We start from the raw sequence: 19,248 nt of genomic DNA, 5'->3' as shown, positions 1-19,248 counted from the left end.
CTGTGGATATAAACAAAATGTGGCATAAATATGGTCAAATATGGAATTGACTACATTGAAGCAGCATTGGTAACTCTAAAACATATAATGACTGAGCTAAAGGGTAGAGCTACCGCTTTCAAGGAGCGGGACTCTAACCCAGAATCTTATAAGAAATCCCGCTATGCCCTCCGACGAACCATCAAACAGGACAAGGATCAATACAGGACTAAGATTAATCGTACTACACCAGCTCCGACGCCTGTTGGATGTGGCAGGGCTTGCAAATTATTACAGACTACAAAGGGAGGCACAGCCGCGAGCTGCCCAGTGACACGAGCCTACCAGACCAGCTAAATTACATCTATTCTCGCTTCGAGGCAAGCAACACTGAAGCACGCATGAGAGCATCAGCTGTTCCGGACGACTGTGTGATCACCCTCTCCGTAGCCGATGTGAATAAGACCTTTAAACAGTTCAACATTCACAAGGCCGCAGGGCCAGACGGAGTACCAGGACGTGTACTGCGAGCATGCGCTGACCAACTGGCAAGTATCTTCACTGACATTTTCAACCTGTCCCTGACTGAGTCAGTCATGTTTCAAACAGACCACCATAGTCCCTGTGCCCAAGAACACTAAGGTAACCTGCCTAAATGACTACCGACGTCTATAGCCATTAAGTGCTTTGAAAGGCTCGTCATGGCTCACATCAACACCATCATCTTAGAAACCCTAGACCCACCCCAATTTGCATACAGCCCCTACAGATCCACAGATGATGCAATCTCTATTGTACTCCACACTGCCCTTTCCCACCTGGACAAAAGGAACACCTATGTAAGAATGCTATTCATTGACTACAGCTCAGCGTTCAACACCATAGTACCCTCAAAGCTCAAGGGTAGGTAAGGGTAGGTAACAACATCCGCCACGCTGATCCTCAACACTGGGGCCCCTCAAGGGTGCGTGCTCAGTCACCGCCTGTACTCCCTGCTCACTCATGAATGCATGGCCAGGCACACCTCCAAAACCATCATTAAGTTGGCTAACGAGACACAACAGTGGCCTGATCGCCGACAACGATGAGACAGCCTTATATGGAGGTCAGAGACCTGGCCGTGTGGTGCCAGAACAACATCACCCTCAACATGATCAAGACAAAGGAGATGATTGTGGACTGCAGGAAAAGGAGTACCGAGCATTACCACATTTTCATCGATGGGGCTGTAGTGGAGCAGGTTGAGAGCTTCAAGTTCCTTGGTGTCCACATCACCAATGAACTATCATGGTCCAAACATACCAAGACAGTCATGAAGAGGGCACGACAAAGCCTATTCCCCCTCAGGAGACTGAAAAGATTTGTCATGGGTCCTCAGATCCTCAAAAAGTTATACAGCTGCACCATCGAGAGCATCACTGCCTGGTATGGCAACTGCTCGGCTCCGAGCGCAAGGCACTACAGAGGGTAGAGGGCACTACAGGGGCCAAGCTTCCCGCCATCCAGGACCTCTATACCAGGCGGTGTCAGAGGAAGACCCAAAAAATTGTCAACGACTCCAGCCACCCTAGTCAAACTGTTATCTCCGCTACCGCACGGCAAGCGGTACCGGAGCACCAAGTCTCGGTCCAAGAGGCTTCTAAACAGCTTCTACCCTCAAGCCATAAGACTCCTGAACAGCTAATCAAATAGCTAGACTATTTGCATTGCCCCCCTTTAAAAGCTGCTACTCTATTATTTATGCATAGTCATTTTAACTCTACCCACATGTACATATTACGTCAACTTACCTGAACCCCTGTATATAGCCTCACTACTGTTATATCTCATTTTTACTGAACACTTATTTTTCATATAACTGCATTGTTGGTTAAAGGACTTGTAAGTAAGCATCTCACTGTAAGGTCTACACCTGGCGTATTTGGCTTATGTCACAAATAAAATTTGATTTGACAACGACAAACCATGTTCATGTGTGTGATAAGTAAAGTGTGATGAAGTGTCATATCACTATATGGGACAGAAAATGCATGACTTTGGTTAGTTTCCCATTTTAACATTAATAAATATTTATTATGTGTTTACATTTCAGGGAAATGTATGATCCATCAACTTGTCTACACAGGACACAACACAAAGTCAAGAATACACAGATTGTTTAGTCTTTGTAATAAAGCCACAGAAAGTCAGCTTAAAAAAAAAAAATCATAAATAAACAGCAGTTTGAGAAAACTATTGGAGGTCAAAAGTTTAATAGTGATTTCATTGGGTATAAGGACAAGAAAACAAAAAAGTTTGTTATCATCATTATATCTGGAGATCCTAATGAAGTTCACTTGACTGCAATATTGGCCCATGTATTTAAAAACTATTTCCATTGGCCTAAGGCACAGGAATACTAAAATATTATTCCTATTTCCTACTCACTACAGGGTGGACCCCATGCAGTGACAAAGTTTAATGGTAATAACATATTGTTAAGGTGCAATAATTTGACCTTTAGAGTTCTGAAATATAGCCTTAAAATTAAACAAATCTCAGGCTGAGAAGGGAAAGAGTTGACCTAATCCCAGATTTGCCCATTGTGCGTTTCCCGGTTAGTTTCATACCAGCTATCAATCATGCAAGATCCTGTTCCATTGAAAAGGGACATGAGGGGTAAGGGTATCAAGCAGGGTGTCTTTTAGGTAAGTCATTCAAATTGTTTGACTTTCAGTTCCATAACCCATACCCCGATTGGGGTTGATTGCATGTCAACTAAATTTAAAATCAACAAAATACTGTTAATCAACTGTTGGAATTGCCCACTGTTTTAAATTATGACTTTTACATTAAAAAAGTGAATGCATTGAATTTCTATTAATTCCTCTTAATGACAGAATAAAAATGTAACGAACTGACCCCAACCCAGACCCATTCTATCACATAAGCCTCCTACAGCTTGATTTGGGAAGCTCTGGAGGGCAATGCCTCCCAGAGGTTCCCATCCTTGAAGGAAACATGTAATCAATCTGGTCAAAATCCCCTGTTGTTCTTCATGAGCTAAAGTGGAGCCTAGAGCTCCCTTTTGATAAAAGAAAAAAAGTGCTGCTGCATCACCGGGATGCCCCTCTATATAGTTCACTGGCTAAAGCTACTTTAATGGAGAAAAAGTAGCACAAGCAGAAAAACACACCACAAGAAACCAAAAATGACATGAGCAAATCGGGGTGGGTGGGGGGAGATCGGAGAAAAGGAGCTACGGAGGACAATTGGGTGTTCCAGCAGCACTTTATAGGGACGGGGAACGACCAGGAAATGGCTGAGGGGGCCATAGATAGGCCTCTCAGAGAAGGGTGTCGTCAGTGCACCCTCCTTCCAGGCCGTAGCGGAACTCCTGCAGGTTGGAGACGCCGTAGAAGTGGATAAAGGCTGCCGCCACCACCAGGACGTGGAAGATCTGGTGGGAGTGGAACTGAGGAGAGAGGGAGGTCAGAGGCTGCTTACCAAATGGCACCCTATTCTCTACTTAGTGCACTATTCCCATATGGCTCTGGTCAAAAGTAGTGCACTAAATAGGGAATGTTTGTCCAAAGGCTCCTCTGGTTAGAGCATGGTGTTTGCAACACAAGTTATAGCAGTTTGATTACTACATGGGCCACATATTCCTACAGTACAGTTCAGTACTATATAGGGAATAACCAGAGTCCTCTGTGGTGTACTATATAGGGAATAACCAGAGTCCTATGTGGCGTACTATATAGGGAATAACCACAGTGCAGAACATGTGTGACCATAACTCACATCTCATTAAATGATGATAACATTATAATAATATAATATTATAATAATCATTATCATCATCATATAAATGAGGACATGGGGTTAGTTCAGGAGCTATCTACAAGCCTGCATCTACATCCCAAATGGCAGCCTATATTCTATATAGTGCACCACTTGACCAGAGCCCTATTTAGTATTTTCTTATGATCCCCAATTAGTCACACTCTTTCTGGGGTCCCCCTATGAGCCCTGGCCAAAAGTAGCGCAGTATAAATGGAATAGGGTTACATTTTTTGCCTCCGTTACACACTTACCCAGATGTCACATTTGCCAGGGAAGTAGCGTTCGGGGATCCTGGCGGCGTACAGTCCGGCGCCAGTGATGTACATGGCGCCCATCAGGTAGAACCAGCCCATCTGTCCCACAGTGGTGGCCTTGACGAAGCCCTCCTCGATAGTGAAGTGCACTGTGGGGACGATGCCACTCAGTCCCAGGCCCATGAACACTCCTGTGAGAGACATGGAGGGGAAAGGTTGGTTGGTTGAAGCAGGAGCAGCTGGATCAGTCATAATATAGGATACAATAAGATAGTCAAACTTATACCAGCTATTCACACACAAGTAGAAGAAAAAAAGCATTTCCTGATGATTATCTCATGTTTTTAGCCATATGGTATGTTGTATTAACACGTCATTGCTCTGTATCCATGTCACAGTACACTGTCTAACAGGCTGGTTAATATGTGTTGCAGCACCTGCTCGTGTGGGCCGATGCGCGGGCGTGGAGAAGCGTTCCCACTGGGCCACTATGATGGCGGCAATGCCCAGCACACAGACAATGGTGAGGTAGATGAGGCGCGGCTGTGGGGAACAGTAGAACGAGTAGTAGAGCCAGGGAACAAATGAACCCATGATCAGCAGGGCGATACCAGAGTAGTCAAGTCTGAGGGAAAACAAAACACTGAGGTTAGAAGAGGAACATCCATTTAAATGACACTTTAAAGTAAAAAAATCTGAAATGAAAAGTCACATTTCTTTTCAGAAATACAGGGGAGCTAATCAAGAAAAAAATCTGTATGAGCAAGAGGGAGGGGGGCATGTGGCCTTACTTGGAGAAGGTGCGGGACACTTTCTCAGAGTGGCAGTAGACAGTGTGAAAGAGCCAGGAGAAGCTGAGGCAGAGCACGGCACCCAGAAAAAACATCCCAAACACCACCTTCTCCTGCAGCGGGGCCATGAAGTACATGTTGGGCCGCAGAATGGTGTACGTGCCCAGACCAATAAACAGGATCAGCCCTGGGGGTTGGAGAGGTGAGGCAATCATTTGTGGACCAGTAATCATATAGGGCATATCATGACAAATGAATATTAGCAATAGGAAGGGATCTCTATGGGGGACACTGTATATACACAATGGGGGACACAATCGGAGCATTGTATATGGAAATGTGTTGTGTAAAAGAGGCACACTTCTTTGCTATGTAGTATAGATAAGTGACTGCACAATACATACAGTTGAAGTCAGAAGTTTACATACACTTAGGTTGGAGTCATTAAAAATCATTTTTCAACCACTCCACAAATTTCTTGTTAACAAACTATAGTTTTGGCAAGTCGGTCAGGACATCTACAAATTTTTCCAACAATTGTTTACAGACAGATTATTTCACTGTATCACAATTCCAGTGGGTCAGAAGTTTTCATACACTAAGTTGACTGACTTTAAACAGCTTGGAAAATTATGTGGATATATTGAAGAAACATCTCAAGACAACAGTCAGGAAGTTCAAGCTTGGTCACAAATGGGTCTTCCAAATGGACAACGACACCAGCATACTTCCAAAGTTGTGGCAAAATCACTTAAGGACAACAAAGTCAAGGTATCGGAGTGGCCATCACAAAGCCCTAACCTCAATCCTATAAAAAAATGTGTGGGCGGAACTGAAAAAGCGTGTGCGAGCAAGAAGGCCAATAAACCTGACTCAGTTACACCAGCTCTGTCTGGAGGAACAGGCCAAAATTCACCCAACTTATTGTGGAAGGCTACCCGAAACGTTTGACCCAAGTTAAACAATTTAAAGGCAATGCTACCAAATACTAATTGAGTGCATGTAAACTTCTGACCCACTGGGAATGTGATGAAAGAAATAAAAGCTGAAATAAATCACTCTACTATTATTCTGACATTTCACATTCTTAAAATAAAGTGGTAATCCTAACTGACCTAAGACAGGGAATTTTTACTTGGATTAAATGTCAGGAATTGTGAAAAACTGAGTTTAAATGTACTTGGCTAAGGTGTATGTAAACTTCTGACTTCAACTGTACATTGCTTAATGGCAGCATGCTGAACTTAGGACCTAGTGAATGTGCCCTAGTTGTGGAGAACATGGACTTGTGCTTCACTGCAACTTTATAGGCAATGGTGTGAGGTTCAACATGTGGGGACTCAGTCTCCTCAGATATCTCACACACTCACTCACCCAGAAGGTGGGTCCAGATGTTGCCTGTTTCTGTGTGGATCCTGAAGATGCTTCCAAAGCATGCGCGGAAGGAGGGCATGGGGGGCCGGTGTCCATGCAGGAGGTAGTCGTTGTCCTTCAGCCACTCCGGCAGGACATGAAATGGGATGACCCTCCAGCTACCCTTCCACACCTTAAAACAAGGGTTTAAGGCTACCATGAATGTCCTGTTCATCTCCCCACTCTGATTCTCTTATTATCTCTGTGTATGAAGTTAGACAGAGCAGCCATGGGGGCTGTTCCAGAAAGCAGGATCAATGAGTTAGCCAGCTAACTGTCCCAGAAATTCTGAAATAACTTCATCTTTTCGAGAAATATAGACTTGAAATGGGCATGGTATAATTTACTCGACAACCAACAACTCATTTTCAAGTTTAGCTTTCTAAATGAATCAGAAAATCAAGAGATACTTTGGCTGCTTATCAAAGTTAGCTGGCTAACTTATTGATCCTGCCATCTGGAACAGCCCAATGATGCCTACTTTGTGCACAAACTCCTCCATCTTCTCCATTGCGTGGTGAGCCTGGAGGGGCAGTGTCAGGACCTCTTCCACCTCTTCATCATCCTCATCAGGCAGAACTGAGGCCCCCTGCAGAGATAGAAGGTGATTTAGTTAGGCAAGTAGAGCATATGCCTTTGCAAGTGCAGGATAAAAGTGAAAACATGGGAACGAATCCCAGTTGGTTTGGTCTACATTTCCCTGACCATTACTTAGCTGCGACCCCACCAAAGCTTAGCTCTATTGCCCAATGACCACTTAGATTTGTTTTGTCTTCAACTGGGGCATATTCACGAGGGTGCAATGCTATAGAACATTTAGATAGGATTTGTTTGGATGTTTGTTTGGATGTAGAATAGGCCAATGGGGAGATCTGCAACGCTCTGAACTTTCACCTCTCTGAATACACCCCTGGGTTCACTAGACACGTTGGTGTTGGCTTATCACCTGAATCTTCCAAATGTTGATTTGGAAGATTTTGCGCCCGCTTTAGAAAATACCTAATACCTGTGGTAATCGAGGAGTTGAGTCAGGTAGCATTCCAAATGGCACCCTATATAGTGCACTACTTTTGACTAGGGCGCTGATCAAAATTAGAGCACTGTGTAGGGAATAGGGTGCCATATGGGACATAACCTGTCTCCCCCACTCTCACTTCTGACATCATGCCTTTCCCCGCTGTCTGCCGTCCCGTCTCCTCCAGCAGGGGTCCCAGCTCCATCAGCTCCACATCCGGGACCCGGCAGTCCTCTGAGATCCGACAGTCTGCATCACTCGCAGACCCGTTTCGGCCTGACATAGGGAGACTGCCTGATGACCTGTCCTCTGCCTGTGTGTACTACTAAAGCCTGGCACTTAAGTCCGCAGTTGGCCCAGTGCTGAGGAGTCAAGAAATCATAATGACAAGTAAATACATTAGTTAATGTAGTTTTTCACTGAAATAACTTTATTCCAAATTGTAACTAACTTCACCTGTGACAATTGGACCTGATGTGGACTTTGGTAGGTCTATATTTCCCACCGGCAGATGGTCCTTGCATTCAGCACTGAAGTAAAAATTGCAGCTTCCAGTATTACTTTGACATAACGTTACATTTTTACACCATCAACAAAGTCGTATAATACCATGTCGTGAAAATATTCAGTCGTTAAATGAGTATTTGACAACAGTTATGATGAATAAGCTACTCGGCTAACATGGCAGGAAGACCAAAATTGCTCTTGCGAGACGGCCGAAAAATGTAGTTAGCTAACGGTAACGTTAGCTGGCAGCTAACAAACAAAACTGGCAAAGACTTTGTCAGCTGGTTGGCTACCTTAGAACAAAGCAATCATACAATAGCATCCGAATAAACATGGAACTGGAATAGCAAGATAACGACTCCTTCAATAATATGATTTGGCTGACATGATTCCTGACGTACACCAGAAAATTATAGCTAGCTAGAGCCCCAACCGCAGATGCATCTACGCTAACCGCAGATGCTAGCAATACTAATGCCATTAGCTAGCATTATAGGCTAGCTAGTTAGCTTTCGCATACTCGAAGAAAACTGGTCACGTCTGGCTGTCTCGAACCAATACCAAACACACGGACACAGTTGCAAATTCAATGCTACAATATTGTTCATTGTTGTAGCTTGTTAACTTTTGCATTTTCATTCAGCGGACGTAGCTACCTGATACTCCAGACGTTAAAGGAAATGTGATCCCTTCCCGATTCTCACAAAAACAAGCCGAACCCCCGAACGAACAGTCACGCAGCACGGTTAACGAAAATGACAAGTCAATGCCAAGCAAAGAGTTTCAACTGTCCTCATAAACAACGTAACAGCGTCTCCATCTAGTGGTTCAAATTACAAATGTAAAATGTTTTAGAAGTAACACCAAAATACTGTCTACGTAGCCATTATATCAAATCAACATAGACTTAAGTGGTACACTGTTTTATTACCAGGTCATGCACGTGCTTCTCTTATAAATGATTGAGTGGAATCACATTACCTCCATAATGGTGCCTGCATGAACCCCCAAACTTAACAGTAGTGTATGTACAGTATGTGAAAAGTTGTCTTCAGCACTGAGCTGCCTAAACCACATTTTAGCAGCGCAAGAAAGGCTCAATTAAAAATGTAAGTAAGATACCCTCATCCAGCTCTTTACTTGTGGATAGAGCTACTCCTACCTGTAAACCAACTACCACCAGCAACTCCAATCCTCAATAATCCCTGTCAACAAAGGGGAACTGTACTGTAGTAGGCAGTGGAATTAGATGCCATTTTTCCAACTACCACTCTGTCCCAGCATTTGAACCAGACTACATTGTCTGCACCAAGCACAGATTACTCCTTGTCGTGACAGCATTCAACTGTCACAATCAGAGCCACGTTGTTCCGGCAAACTGAATGTCCAAATTGTTAACCTCCACAATACTCTATTTTGCAACAAGGGATAATATCTAAGGAATGGTCCAGTCAATACATAAACAGAACAGGATTATGGATCACGTATATGAGTGGAGGCAATTTGAAGTGGTGGCAGAAATGGTCTTTTCTTTTCATAAACACAATCCATTTTTACAAACACTGTAGTGCATTGCAGATTAAACTCTGAAATTATAATATATATTTAAAAAAAAAAAGAGCCTTGAATAATTATGCTCACGCAGTCTCACAGAAATACAATAAGAAATGGAGTCAGATCCCATACCCACATCAAAAAGCCCCACATGTGCCAAAATACATTATAACACATCTCTACAGAAGCTGTAATACTTAAGTGCATATCATTTGTTGTGTGCGCATTTAAAGCAAAGCTGCCTGGGCAGCCTCCTTATATTCAGCACTGCATCCCTGGGCATAATTCAGTTCAGTATGCGGCTTTATCTTTAAGTTATGTTCGCCCTGCCCCGTTTTTAGGAGGACTGCTCAAGGCTAAGAACATCAATAAATCAAAGCTTTAAAACCTCACCTAAAAATACAATTGTAGATATCAGCAGGAGATGGAGGCTAATACAAAGGTAGGACTTTGGTTCCAAGTGAGCATTTAACACGCAACCTGTCTGCACTTACCATATGGGGCTTTTGTCAGCAGATTGATGCAGTGCTTTAAGCGGACTGAAAATGGTGCCCATACTTATTTTGGGTGCCAGTACTGTATATATTTAGGTGCTGGAACTCTGCAAAATGTTGAGCCAATATTTTATAAGAGATGCCAGTACTCAAGTAGTAGTTCTGGCCCAATCAAGCACTGAATTGATGTCATTGTTGCATTGAGAAGGCCCATGCTGGGGGTGGCTGGGAGGATAGTTCCTAGGCTGGTGACTAGTAGGCGAAGCGTTGACTCTGCCGGTAGCCCAACTTATCCAGGTTGGGGTTGCAAGCAAACTGGATCATGGGGGGTGGACCGCACATGAGCACCAAGGTGTCCTCACTGGGGGTGGGCAGGTGCTCCTGGATCATATCCACATTGATGAAGCCCTCACTGTACTCCCAGCCTGAGCGACACAAATTCATCAGAATTCAGTCTTTCATGGGGTCGCAAACAAGTACCGATATGCTTAATGATTCTGCCATAAAACACCACACAAATTGCAAAAATATTTAGCTTCTATGTGGTAAATGATACATGTGTATATAGATTGTGTATAGGCTTGTCTCCCATTTTTAACTTCTCTTTGTGCCAGACTGGGTTCAAACACCTTCTGAATGTGTTATTTTACTGCTCTAGGGATATAATTATTATATTTTCACTCTTTATGTGATGCGCAATGCAGAGAACACTGGAAGAAGAATTATCATTGAATTCCACAGTGAATTATTGTAATGTTTGTTTATGTTTCAATTAATTCCATTTGGGATGGGTTGCCAATTTGACATAAAAAATAATAATAATTCATACACATTTAAAACAAATTCAAAATATGTACACATTTTGTTCAGACTTCTGAAATCTTCATGTCAACACTTGAGCAATGCAAGCAAAAGCCATAAGGCACATACCCTCGGGTGCCCTGTCCACTGTAAACCACAGCTTGAAGCGGTCTGGGTGTCTGGCCTGGACCTCCTCCAGCTCATCCCTCAGCAGGATATCCTTCTCAGTCTGCCATGAACACACACCACACACAGACAGTTCAGTGTTAACTCGCAACCTAAGCAAACCTATGAACTACATCCACAGTGAAGCTAGTACAAAGCATTTACAGTATCTGTTCTTTATTTCTATAGATGAACCCATTGATATTAAAAGTATCTTTTAGGAGAGAGGCCAGTGTGAGCAGCAGCCACACACCTGGTTGGCATACAGCAGGCTGCAGGTGGTCCTGTCACTGGGGTCCTTCATGATAGCACGCACCAGCTGTAGCATAGGGGTGATGCCTACAAATAGGGACGTGAGTTCAGCACTAGGAACTAAAAACGCTCACTCTACATTTAGCCATGGGCTATAACAACACAACATTTAAGTGTTTAGGTTCAGAGTGCAGGGTTGTGAAGGGAAAGTTCACCTGTTCCTCCAGCTATCAGACCCACAGTACTGGCAACTTTTATCTCCGCAGGAGACTTCTTGTCTGTCTGAACTGCAAACTGCCCTGTTGAATGGAATGGGAGAAAGCAATGAGACAAATTATGCCAAAACAATCCAGAGATTATTTTCCTTTTCCAGTGTGCTTGGGGAGCAAATGAACAACAGTTATCTGGTCCCAAATGGAAGACAGGATGATGGACACACTCACAACTATGTTGTGGAACATTGTATCAAATAATACTGTGCGCATTAGTAAACATTTTAAGTGACAACACAGTAAAAGTATATTCTTTAGGTAGTGCTTTTCTGGAACCTTTGGGGAATGAAAGTTGCAAAATGTAATGCAGCAAGCCAGCAAATTGCTCGGAGATATTGTACATCTACTGTTGACTTATTCAGTAGACTTAAGGTTGACTATAAGTGTGTACACACAATCACTCTCAGCCAGCCACACCCAAGTACACAAAGCTAAAACTCCCATTCCATTAGCGACTGTGTACCCAAAGCTAAAACCCCCATTCCATTAGCGACTGTGTACCCAAAGCTAAAACCCCCATTCCATTAGCGACTGTGTACCCAAAGCTAAAACCCCCATTCCATTAGCGACTGTGTACCCAAAGCTAAAACCCCCATTCCATTAGCGACTGTGTACCCAAAGCTAAAACCCCCATTCCATTAGCGACTGTGTACCCAAAGCTAAAACCCCCATTCCATTAGCGACTGTGTACCCAAAGCTAAAACCCCCATTCCATTAGCGACTGTGTACACAAAGCTAAAACCCCCATTCCATTAGAGACTGTGTACACAAAGCTAAAACCCCCATTCCATTACTGACTGTGTACACAAAGCTAAAACCCCCATTCCATTAGAGACTGTGTACACAAAGCTAAAACCCCCATTCCATTAGAGACTGTGTACACAAAGCTAAAACCCCCATTCCATTACTGACTGTGTACACAAAGCTAAAACCCCCATTCCATTAGAGACTGTGTACACAAAGCTAAAACCCCCATTCCATTAGCGACTGTGTACACAAAGCTAAAACCCCCATTCCATTAGCGACTGTGTACACAAAGCTAAAACCCCCATTCCATTAGAGACTGTGTACAAAGCTAAAACCCCCATTCCATTAGCGACTGTGTACACAAAGCTAAAACCCCCATTCCATTAGCGACTGTGTACACAAAGCTAAAACCCCCATTCCATTAGAGACTGTGTACACAAAGCTAAAACCCCCATTCCATTAGACTGGGTGTGCGTCCCAAATGGCACCAGATTCTCTAAAGACCAGGGCCTTATGGTCCATGGTAAAAAAAGAATGCACTAATTTTAGGGCCGGGAATTGCCAGGGACCTCACGAAACGTAGATGTCGATAAGATATGTATTGCAGCCTCCTGAGTGGCACAGTGGTCTAAGGCACTGCATCGCTAGCTGTGCCACTAGAGATCCTGGTTCGAGTCCAGGCTCTGTCGCAGCCGGCCGTGCACAATTGGCCCAGTGTTAGCCGGGTTAGGGGAGGGTTTGGCCCAGCAGGGATGTTCCTGTCCCATCGCGCACTAGCGACTCCTGTGGTGGGCCGGGCGCAACGCACACTGACACGGTCGCCAGCTGTACGGTGTTTCCTCCGACACATTGGTGCGTCTGGCTTCCTGGTTAAGCGGGCATTGTGTCAAGAAGCAGTGCGGCATGGCTGGGTTGTGTTTCGGAGGACGCACGGTTCGTACGGGAGTTGCAGCGATAGGACAGGACTGTAACTACCAATTGGATACCACAGAATTGGGGAGAAAAAGGGGTAATTAATTTTTTTTATATGTATTGAAATTCTCATGATTCTATATGTATTGCGGTTTGATGTTCCAAACATATTGCTCACTATACGTTTGCTGCAATGAGGGAAATAAAAGTGCTGAAAAATATTGGAGTTTCGGCACAGGTACAGCCAACTAGCGCTAGCTAATGCCATTTACATTAGCACTTTAAAAAAATGTTTCACTTGTATTTTTGGTTAACAAATTGATACTTAGTCAAATATCGATATTATATCATCCAAAAGTAACATTGCGATATGTATCTGTATCGACCAGTGTGCCTGGCACCTACTACCATACATTTACATTGCATTTTACATTTAAGTCATTTAGCAGACGCTCTTATCCAGAGCGACTTACAAATTGGTGCATACCATGTACAAAGGCAGTTAAATCTTTTGTCTTGCACATTCACCCCTCTGAATGGCACACATGCATAAGCCATGTCTCAATTGTTGCAATGCTTAAAAATCCTTCTTTATCCCGTCTCCTCCCATTCATCTACACAGACTTTAGTGGACTTTACAAGTGACATCAATAAGGGATCATAACTTTCACCTGGTCAGTCTGTCATGGAAAGAGCAGGTGTCCTTAATGTTTTGTACACTCAGTGTATATAGGTTACCATTTGGGACACATCATTAGTAAATATCAGGAGGGTGTGCCGGGCAGTGGACTGGTCGTACCATGCCCTCTGTACTCCAGCAGTCCTCCTGGTCCTCTGAAGTCCACCACATCTCCCAGGTGCAGACTCTCCAGGTACTGGGACATCTTGCCTCCGTCAGGAAACTTGAGGTGCACATTACTGAAGTAGATCTGGGGAGGAATTTTCTACATTAAATATGGTTTGCAGATCAGGGTCCGTATATATCAAGCACCTCACAGTAGCAGTGATTATTTAGGATATGTTTTTCTCTTTTAGATCCCAAAGAATAAGATGATCTACTAACAGGTCCAGCATGTCATCACTCCTACTACGACACGCTCGATACATATGGTAGTACTAGTGTTCAGTTTATTATATAAGATTACTTTGACAAACCAAACATACCTTCACAACCAGATCAACATATCCTTTGTCGTCGTCGCTGGACACAGGTGTGTATGGTCTGACTACCAGGCTGCCGTCAATACGGGCAGAGAGGTATACATGCTTCCCTAGAGGAAACAAATAAGGTGATTAGAAACACAAAGACAACACTGATTGAAAACTGATAGGGTCATTTGGTGTGGCTTTATCCTCTGGTTGTTCTGCTAAATGACTCATACACTAGAGAGCATTCAAGGACTGGGAAGCTAAGCATTCTAGTTTCCATCAGTGCAATACAACGCCATCAAGTATTACGTTTTGAGGGTAGTTATAATGCTGTTGAGCTAAAGGACTATTTGAGAGTTGGGACAGTAACCAAAACACACGCTGATTTGAATCCCCAAGACGACTACGTGAATAACAGGTAGAAGTAAACTTGAGCAAGGCACATAATTGCTCCTGTAAGTCTCTCTGGAGAAGAGGGTCTGCTAAATTTCTAAAATGTATTTCTATTAATGGCATGGCACTGTATCAAATAATAATCAATTATCAAACACTGTCACTTGACAAAAGACTTACCTACAGGCAGCCCCAGGATATGTTCTGCTGAGGGAAGTCGAAAGCGGAACCTGCGAGTATCATGGCTGATCACCTATGGAAAGAGGCCAAAGACATATCCAACTATTCATACATTGGTTTTGTCAAATAGTGTGTAAATCCAATGCAAAGACATCTACTAGAAACATTTGGTTAAATGTTAGACAAAAATGATTTCCATGGAGTATATAACTGAATTAAGCACAGGCCTCTGACGCACATAGCAAAAATGTCTAATTTATTTCAATAGCACACATGTACCTCTTTATCGATGAGCGTTAGCTGGTATTTCTGGGTAGGGTCAAGCAAGGTGACTGGAGGCTTCTTCTTCTTGCCTAGGTAGAGGGCTATAATTATGCCCACAGTGGACAGCAATAACACCCCAGCAGTCACAGCTACCGTCGAGAACTAAATACAAAACAGAAAGGAGATTGTTTTGACATAATCAATGTATAACATGGCTACTGTTGAAAGAATAAAACAAAAATAAGAGAAGCAGATGTAAACAGATTGTTTAAATGGGCAATCTGCAGTTCGTACATCAATTTTTGGACTTAAATTAATGATATATAGATAATGATTATTGAAGAATATCACTTACAAATGCCTGATGAACTTAGTTCAACTGTCAAACCCCTTCAGTACCCAAAATATAACCATGATTTACACTAATGTTGGTTTACATTTACAATGTTTACAAAGTGTATAGCCTCAAAACATGCTTGAAACTATCACTTTGATATAGTGGATGATCAGTCCTTGCATCCAAAGCGCCGTTTATAAATTTAAGGAGGTTACACTTCTCCAGGCCCATCCCTCAGCTTTTTACCAAAACACAGGCAGAGTGTTTGCTTTGTTATTGTTTCAACTAAGGATTGGCCCTTTTAAATAAAAAAAGATGATCAACTCAGAAACCAAACTCATAAGGGGAATTTTCATATTGCAAATGCTCTGCTATGATACATTAAATTACTTCAAGGCAGTCATTGTCAGGCATAACATTCTGTCTCAGAACAATACATCTGTTTAAGGATAAAGTACAAAAGGGAATCAGCTTGTGTAGGCTACTAACAGTACTTGAGTAGTTCTTTAAATACAACCAATGTCAGAGAATTAGAAGTTTACTGAGTCACTGAACAAAAATAAAACGGCAACATACAATGTCAAAGATTTTACTGAGTTAGTTCATATAGATAATAAGTAAATTGAAATAAATTCATTAGGCCCTGATCTATGGATTTCACATGACTGGGAATACAGATATGCATCTGTTGGTCAAAGATACCTTAAAGGTAGGGGCGTGGATCATAAAACAGGTCAGTATCTGTTGTGACCACCATTTGCCTCATGCAGCACGGCACTACTCCTTCGCATAGAGATGATCAGGTTGTTGATTGTGGCCTGTGGAAAGGAACCCACTCCTCTTCAATGGCTGTGCGAATTTGCTGGATATTGGCGGGTAATGAAACACATGATCGTACACGTCGATCCAGAGCATCCCAAAAATGCTCAAATGGGTGACAGGCCATAGAAGTGGGACATTTTCCGCTTCTAGGAATTGTGTACAGATCCCTGCGTCACAGGGCTGTGGATTATCATGCTGAAACATGAGGTGATGGATAATTGGCATGACAATGGGCCTCAGGATCTCATCACAGTATCTCTGTGCATTCAAATTGCCATAAATAAAATGCAATAGTGTTCGTTGCCCATAGCTTTTGACTGCCCATACCCTAACCCCACCATTGGGCACTCTTTTCACAATGTTGACATCAGCAAATCACTCACCCACATGACCCCATACACGCTGTCTGCCATCTGCCCGGTAGAGTTGAAACTGGGATTAATCCATTTAGAGCCCACTTCTCCAGCGTGCCAATGGCCATCGAAGGTGAGCATTTGCTCATTGAAGTCAGTTAGGACACCGAACTGCAGTCAGGTCGCCAAACTGCAGTCAGGTCGCCAAACTGCAGTCAGGTCGCCAGTCAGGTCGCCAAACTGCAGTCAGGTCGCCAAACTGCAGTCAGGTCGCCAAACTGCAGTCAGGTCGCCAAACTGCAGTCAGGTCGCCAAACTGCAGTCAGGTCAAGACCCTGGTGAGGGCGACAAGCACGCAGATGAGCTTCCCAGAGACGGTTTCTGACAGTCTGTGCAGAAATTATTCGGTTGTGCAAACCCACAGTTTCATCAGCTGTCCGGGTGGCTGGTCTCAGACGATCCTGGAGGTGAAGAAGTCGGATGTGGAGGTCCTGGGCTGGCGGGGTTACACATGGTCTGCGGTTATGAGGCCGTTTGGACCTACTGCCTAATTCTCCAAAACGTTGGATGCTACAGAAATTAACATTAAATTCTCTGGCAACAGCTCTGCTGGACAGTCCTGCAGTCAGCATGCCAATTGCACGCGCCCTCAAAACTTGAGACATCTGTGGCATTGTGTTGTGTGACAAAACTGCATATTTTAGAGTGGCATTTTTTGTAACGTCTCCAGCAGAATGTGAACCTGTGTAATGATCATGCTGTTTAATCAGCTTCTTGTTATGCCACACCTGTCAGGTGGATGGATTATCTTGGCAAAGGAGAACTGCTCACTAACCGGGATGTAAACAAATTTGTGCACAACATTTGGGAGAAATAAGCTTTTTGTGCATGGAACATTTCTAGGATTTTTTTCTTTCAGCTCATGAAACCAACACTTTACATGTTGCACTTATTTGTGCTATTCTCTAAGGTGAAATAATCTTCACTTGCTTGCTTAGAAGGCTGTTAACACGTTGACAGATGTACCAGGACAGTTGGTTGCTTGGCAGACTGCTAGCCAAGACGAGTTGCCTGCACAAGTTTACAACATGAGTTTCAATTTCTATTCGTCGTATGTACAGGATACAAATAGTATACACTGTCCAACGAAATGCTTACTGTACTTGAGTCACTTAGCTAACTGCACTAGGCGAGTTAGTGATCTTTTAATCAGGTCAATCTCAGAGCCAAATCTTCCAATTCTGTGCATTTAATTTGACATAATATAACCAGTTCAGGGCAGATAAATGATCTGACAGGGAGTGACAGCTGCGGTGCCTTGTTACTGCTCTCTGTTTAACTTATCAAAGTACCGCGTTAGCTGACAGGCTACTTTCCTACTACCACCACAGACAAAAGGGGAAACCAAAGCAACCCTGGAAATAATTTCGACAGGATATTCTTACCAATGCGTACTTCATGGCGATTCCGAATCCTCAGCGCAAGGCCACATTGGTGAAGCAAATAACTACTTGGCTATCTAGTTAGCTTCTCATCAGAGAAGGCACACCCCCCAAAAAAGATTGAGTTGACTGAGGGCGTATTTAGCGGTTACACCAAATTTGTACAACATCCGTTGGAGAGAAGCGGAAATGCCACCAATTTATACAGTAGCACGATTATGATACAACAATAGGGAGTATACCAGATTTGTTCTCTTCTCAAGTCATATTATATATTCTACCCTGAAAGTATACTGAACAAAAATAAACGCAATATGCAACACATTCAGAGACTTTACCGAGTTACAGTTCATGTGACGAAATCAGTCAATTGAAATACATTCATGGCAAGTCAGTTAAAGAACAATGACGGCCTACCCTGGCCAAACCCGGACGACGCTGGGCCAATGGTGCGCCGCCCTGGATATGACTGGGATTACAGACAACTTTTTTTTTTTAAATGGGCCCTACTAAGGGACTCAGGACCGCGCCACCGTATTTCTGCGCATTCAAATTGCGATGGATAAAGTTCAATTTTGTTCGTTGTCCGTAGTTTATGCCTGCCCATACAATAACACCACCGCCACCATGGGGCAGGGCACTCTATTCACAACGTTGACATCAGCAAACCGCTTGCCCACACGACACCAAACACGTGGTCTGCGTTTGGGAGGCCAGATGGACATACTGCCAAACTCTAAAACGAAGTTGGAGGCAGTTTATGGTAGATAAATTAACATTAAATTATGTGGCAACAGCTCTGGTGGACATTCCTGCAGTCAGCATGTCAATTGCACGCTCCCTCAAAACTTGAGACATCTGTGGCATTGTGTTTTAACAAAACAACAATTTTAGAGTGGCCTTTTATTGTCCCCAGCACAAGGTGCACCTCTGTAATGATCATGCTGTTTCATCAGCTTCTTGATATGCCCCATCTGTCAGGTTGATGGATTATCTTGACAAAGGAGAAATGCTCACTAACAGGGATGTAAACAAATTTGTGCGCAACATTTGAGAGAAATAAGCTTTTTGTGCATATGAAAAATTTCTGGGATATTCTATTTCAGCTCATAAAACCAACACTTTACATGTTGCGTTTATATTTTTGTTCAGTGTAATAAAATAAAGTATACAGTTAACAGCGAATAAAAGCAATAAGATACATTGAATCTTTCAGGAGGAAAAACACCAACCACTACAGATTTACTTGAAAATATTGTATTTTTATTGTTTGGAACAGTTTTTAAAATACAGCTTAGTTTGGATGAAAAAACAATCAAAATGTTTT

At 43.1% G+C, this 19,248-nt stretch overlaps 2 protein-coding genes across 3 annotated transcripts; both read right to left on the bottom strand.

Annotated features, from left to right (window-relative positions):
• Positions 1-2,023: 2,023 nt before the first annotated feature.
• LOC115150436 (adiponectin receptor protein 1) lies at positions 2,024-8,557 on the bottom strand. 2 transcript variants are annotated; one of them, XM_029693721.1, is made up of 9 exons: positions 8,441-8,557; positions 7,734-7,807; positions 7,417-7,639; positions 6,744-6,851; positions 6,224-6,395; positions 4,850-5,036; positions 4,496-4,683; positions 4,056-4,249; positions 2,024-3,433 (listed from the first exon to the last, which is right to left on the bottom strand). In XM_029693721.1, exons 3-9 carry the CDS (start codon positions 7,558-7,560, stop codon positions 3,305-3,307), a joined length of 1,122 nt encoding a protein of 373 aa, XP_029549581.1. In that variant the 5' UTR covers positions 7,561-7,639; positions 7,734-7,807; positions 8,441-8,557; the 3' UTR covers positions 2,024-3,304. The 2 variants fall into 2 exon arrangements, with proteins under 2 accessions (XP_029549581.1, XP_029549582.1); XM_029693722.1 differs by lacking the exon at positions 8,441-8,557 and having other exon boundaries at positions 7,734-8,434.
• Positions 8,558-8,694: 137 nt separating this feature from the next.
• Positions 8,695-18,088, bottom strand: LOC115150437 (NADH-cytochrome b5 reductase 3). The gene is made up of 9 exons (XM_029693723.1): positions 17,925-18,088; positions 14,983-15,129; positions 14,704-14,776; positions 14,146-14,252; positions 13,781-13,910; positions 11,266-11,349; positions 11,052-11,137; positions 10,763-10,862; positions 8,695-10,257 (listed from the first exon to the last, which is right to left on the bottom strand). The coding sequence occupies exons 1-9, from the start codon at positions 17,937-17,939 to the stop codon at positions 10,085-10,087; spliced, it is 915 nt and encodes a 304-aa protein (XP_029549583.1). The 5' UTR covers positions 17,940-18,088; the 3' UTR covers positions 8,695-10,084.
• Between the last annotated feature and the right edge of the window lie 1,160 nt (positions 18,089-19,248).

This window comes from Salmo trutta, chromosome 16 (genome assembly GCF_901001165.1).
Source record: "Salmo trutta chromosome 16, fSalTru1.1, whole genome shotgun sequence".
Lineage (NCBI taxonomy): Eukaryota > Metazoa > Chordata > Actinopteri > Salmoniformes > Salmonidae > Salmo > Salmo trutta.
Note: the sequence above shows the minus strand (reverse complement) of the source record. Positions and strands in the feature narration are given on the sequence as shown.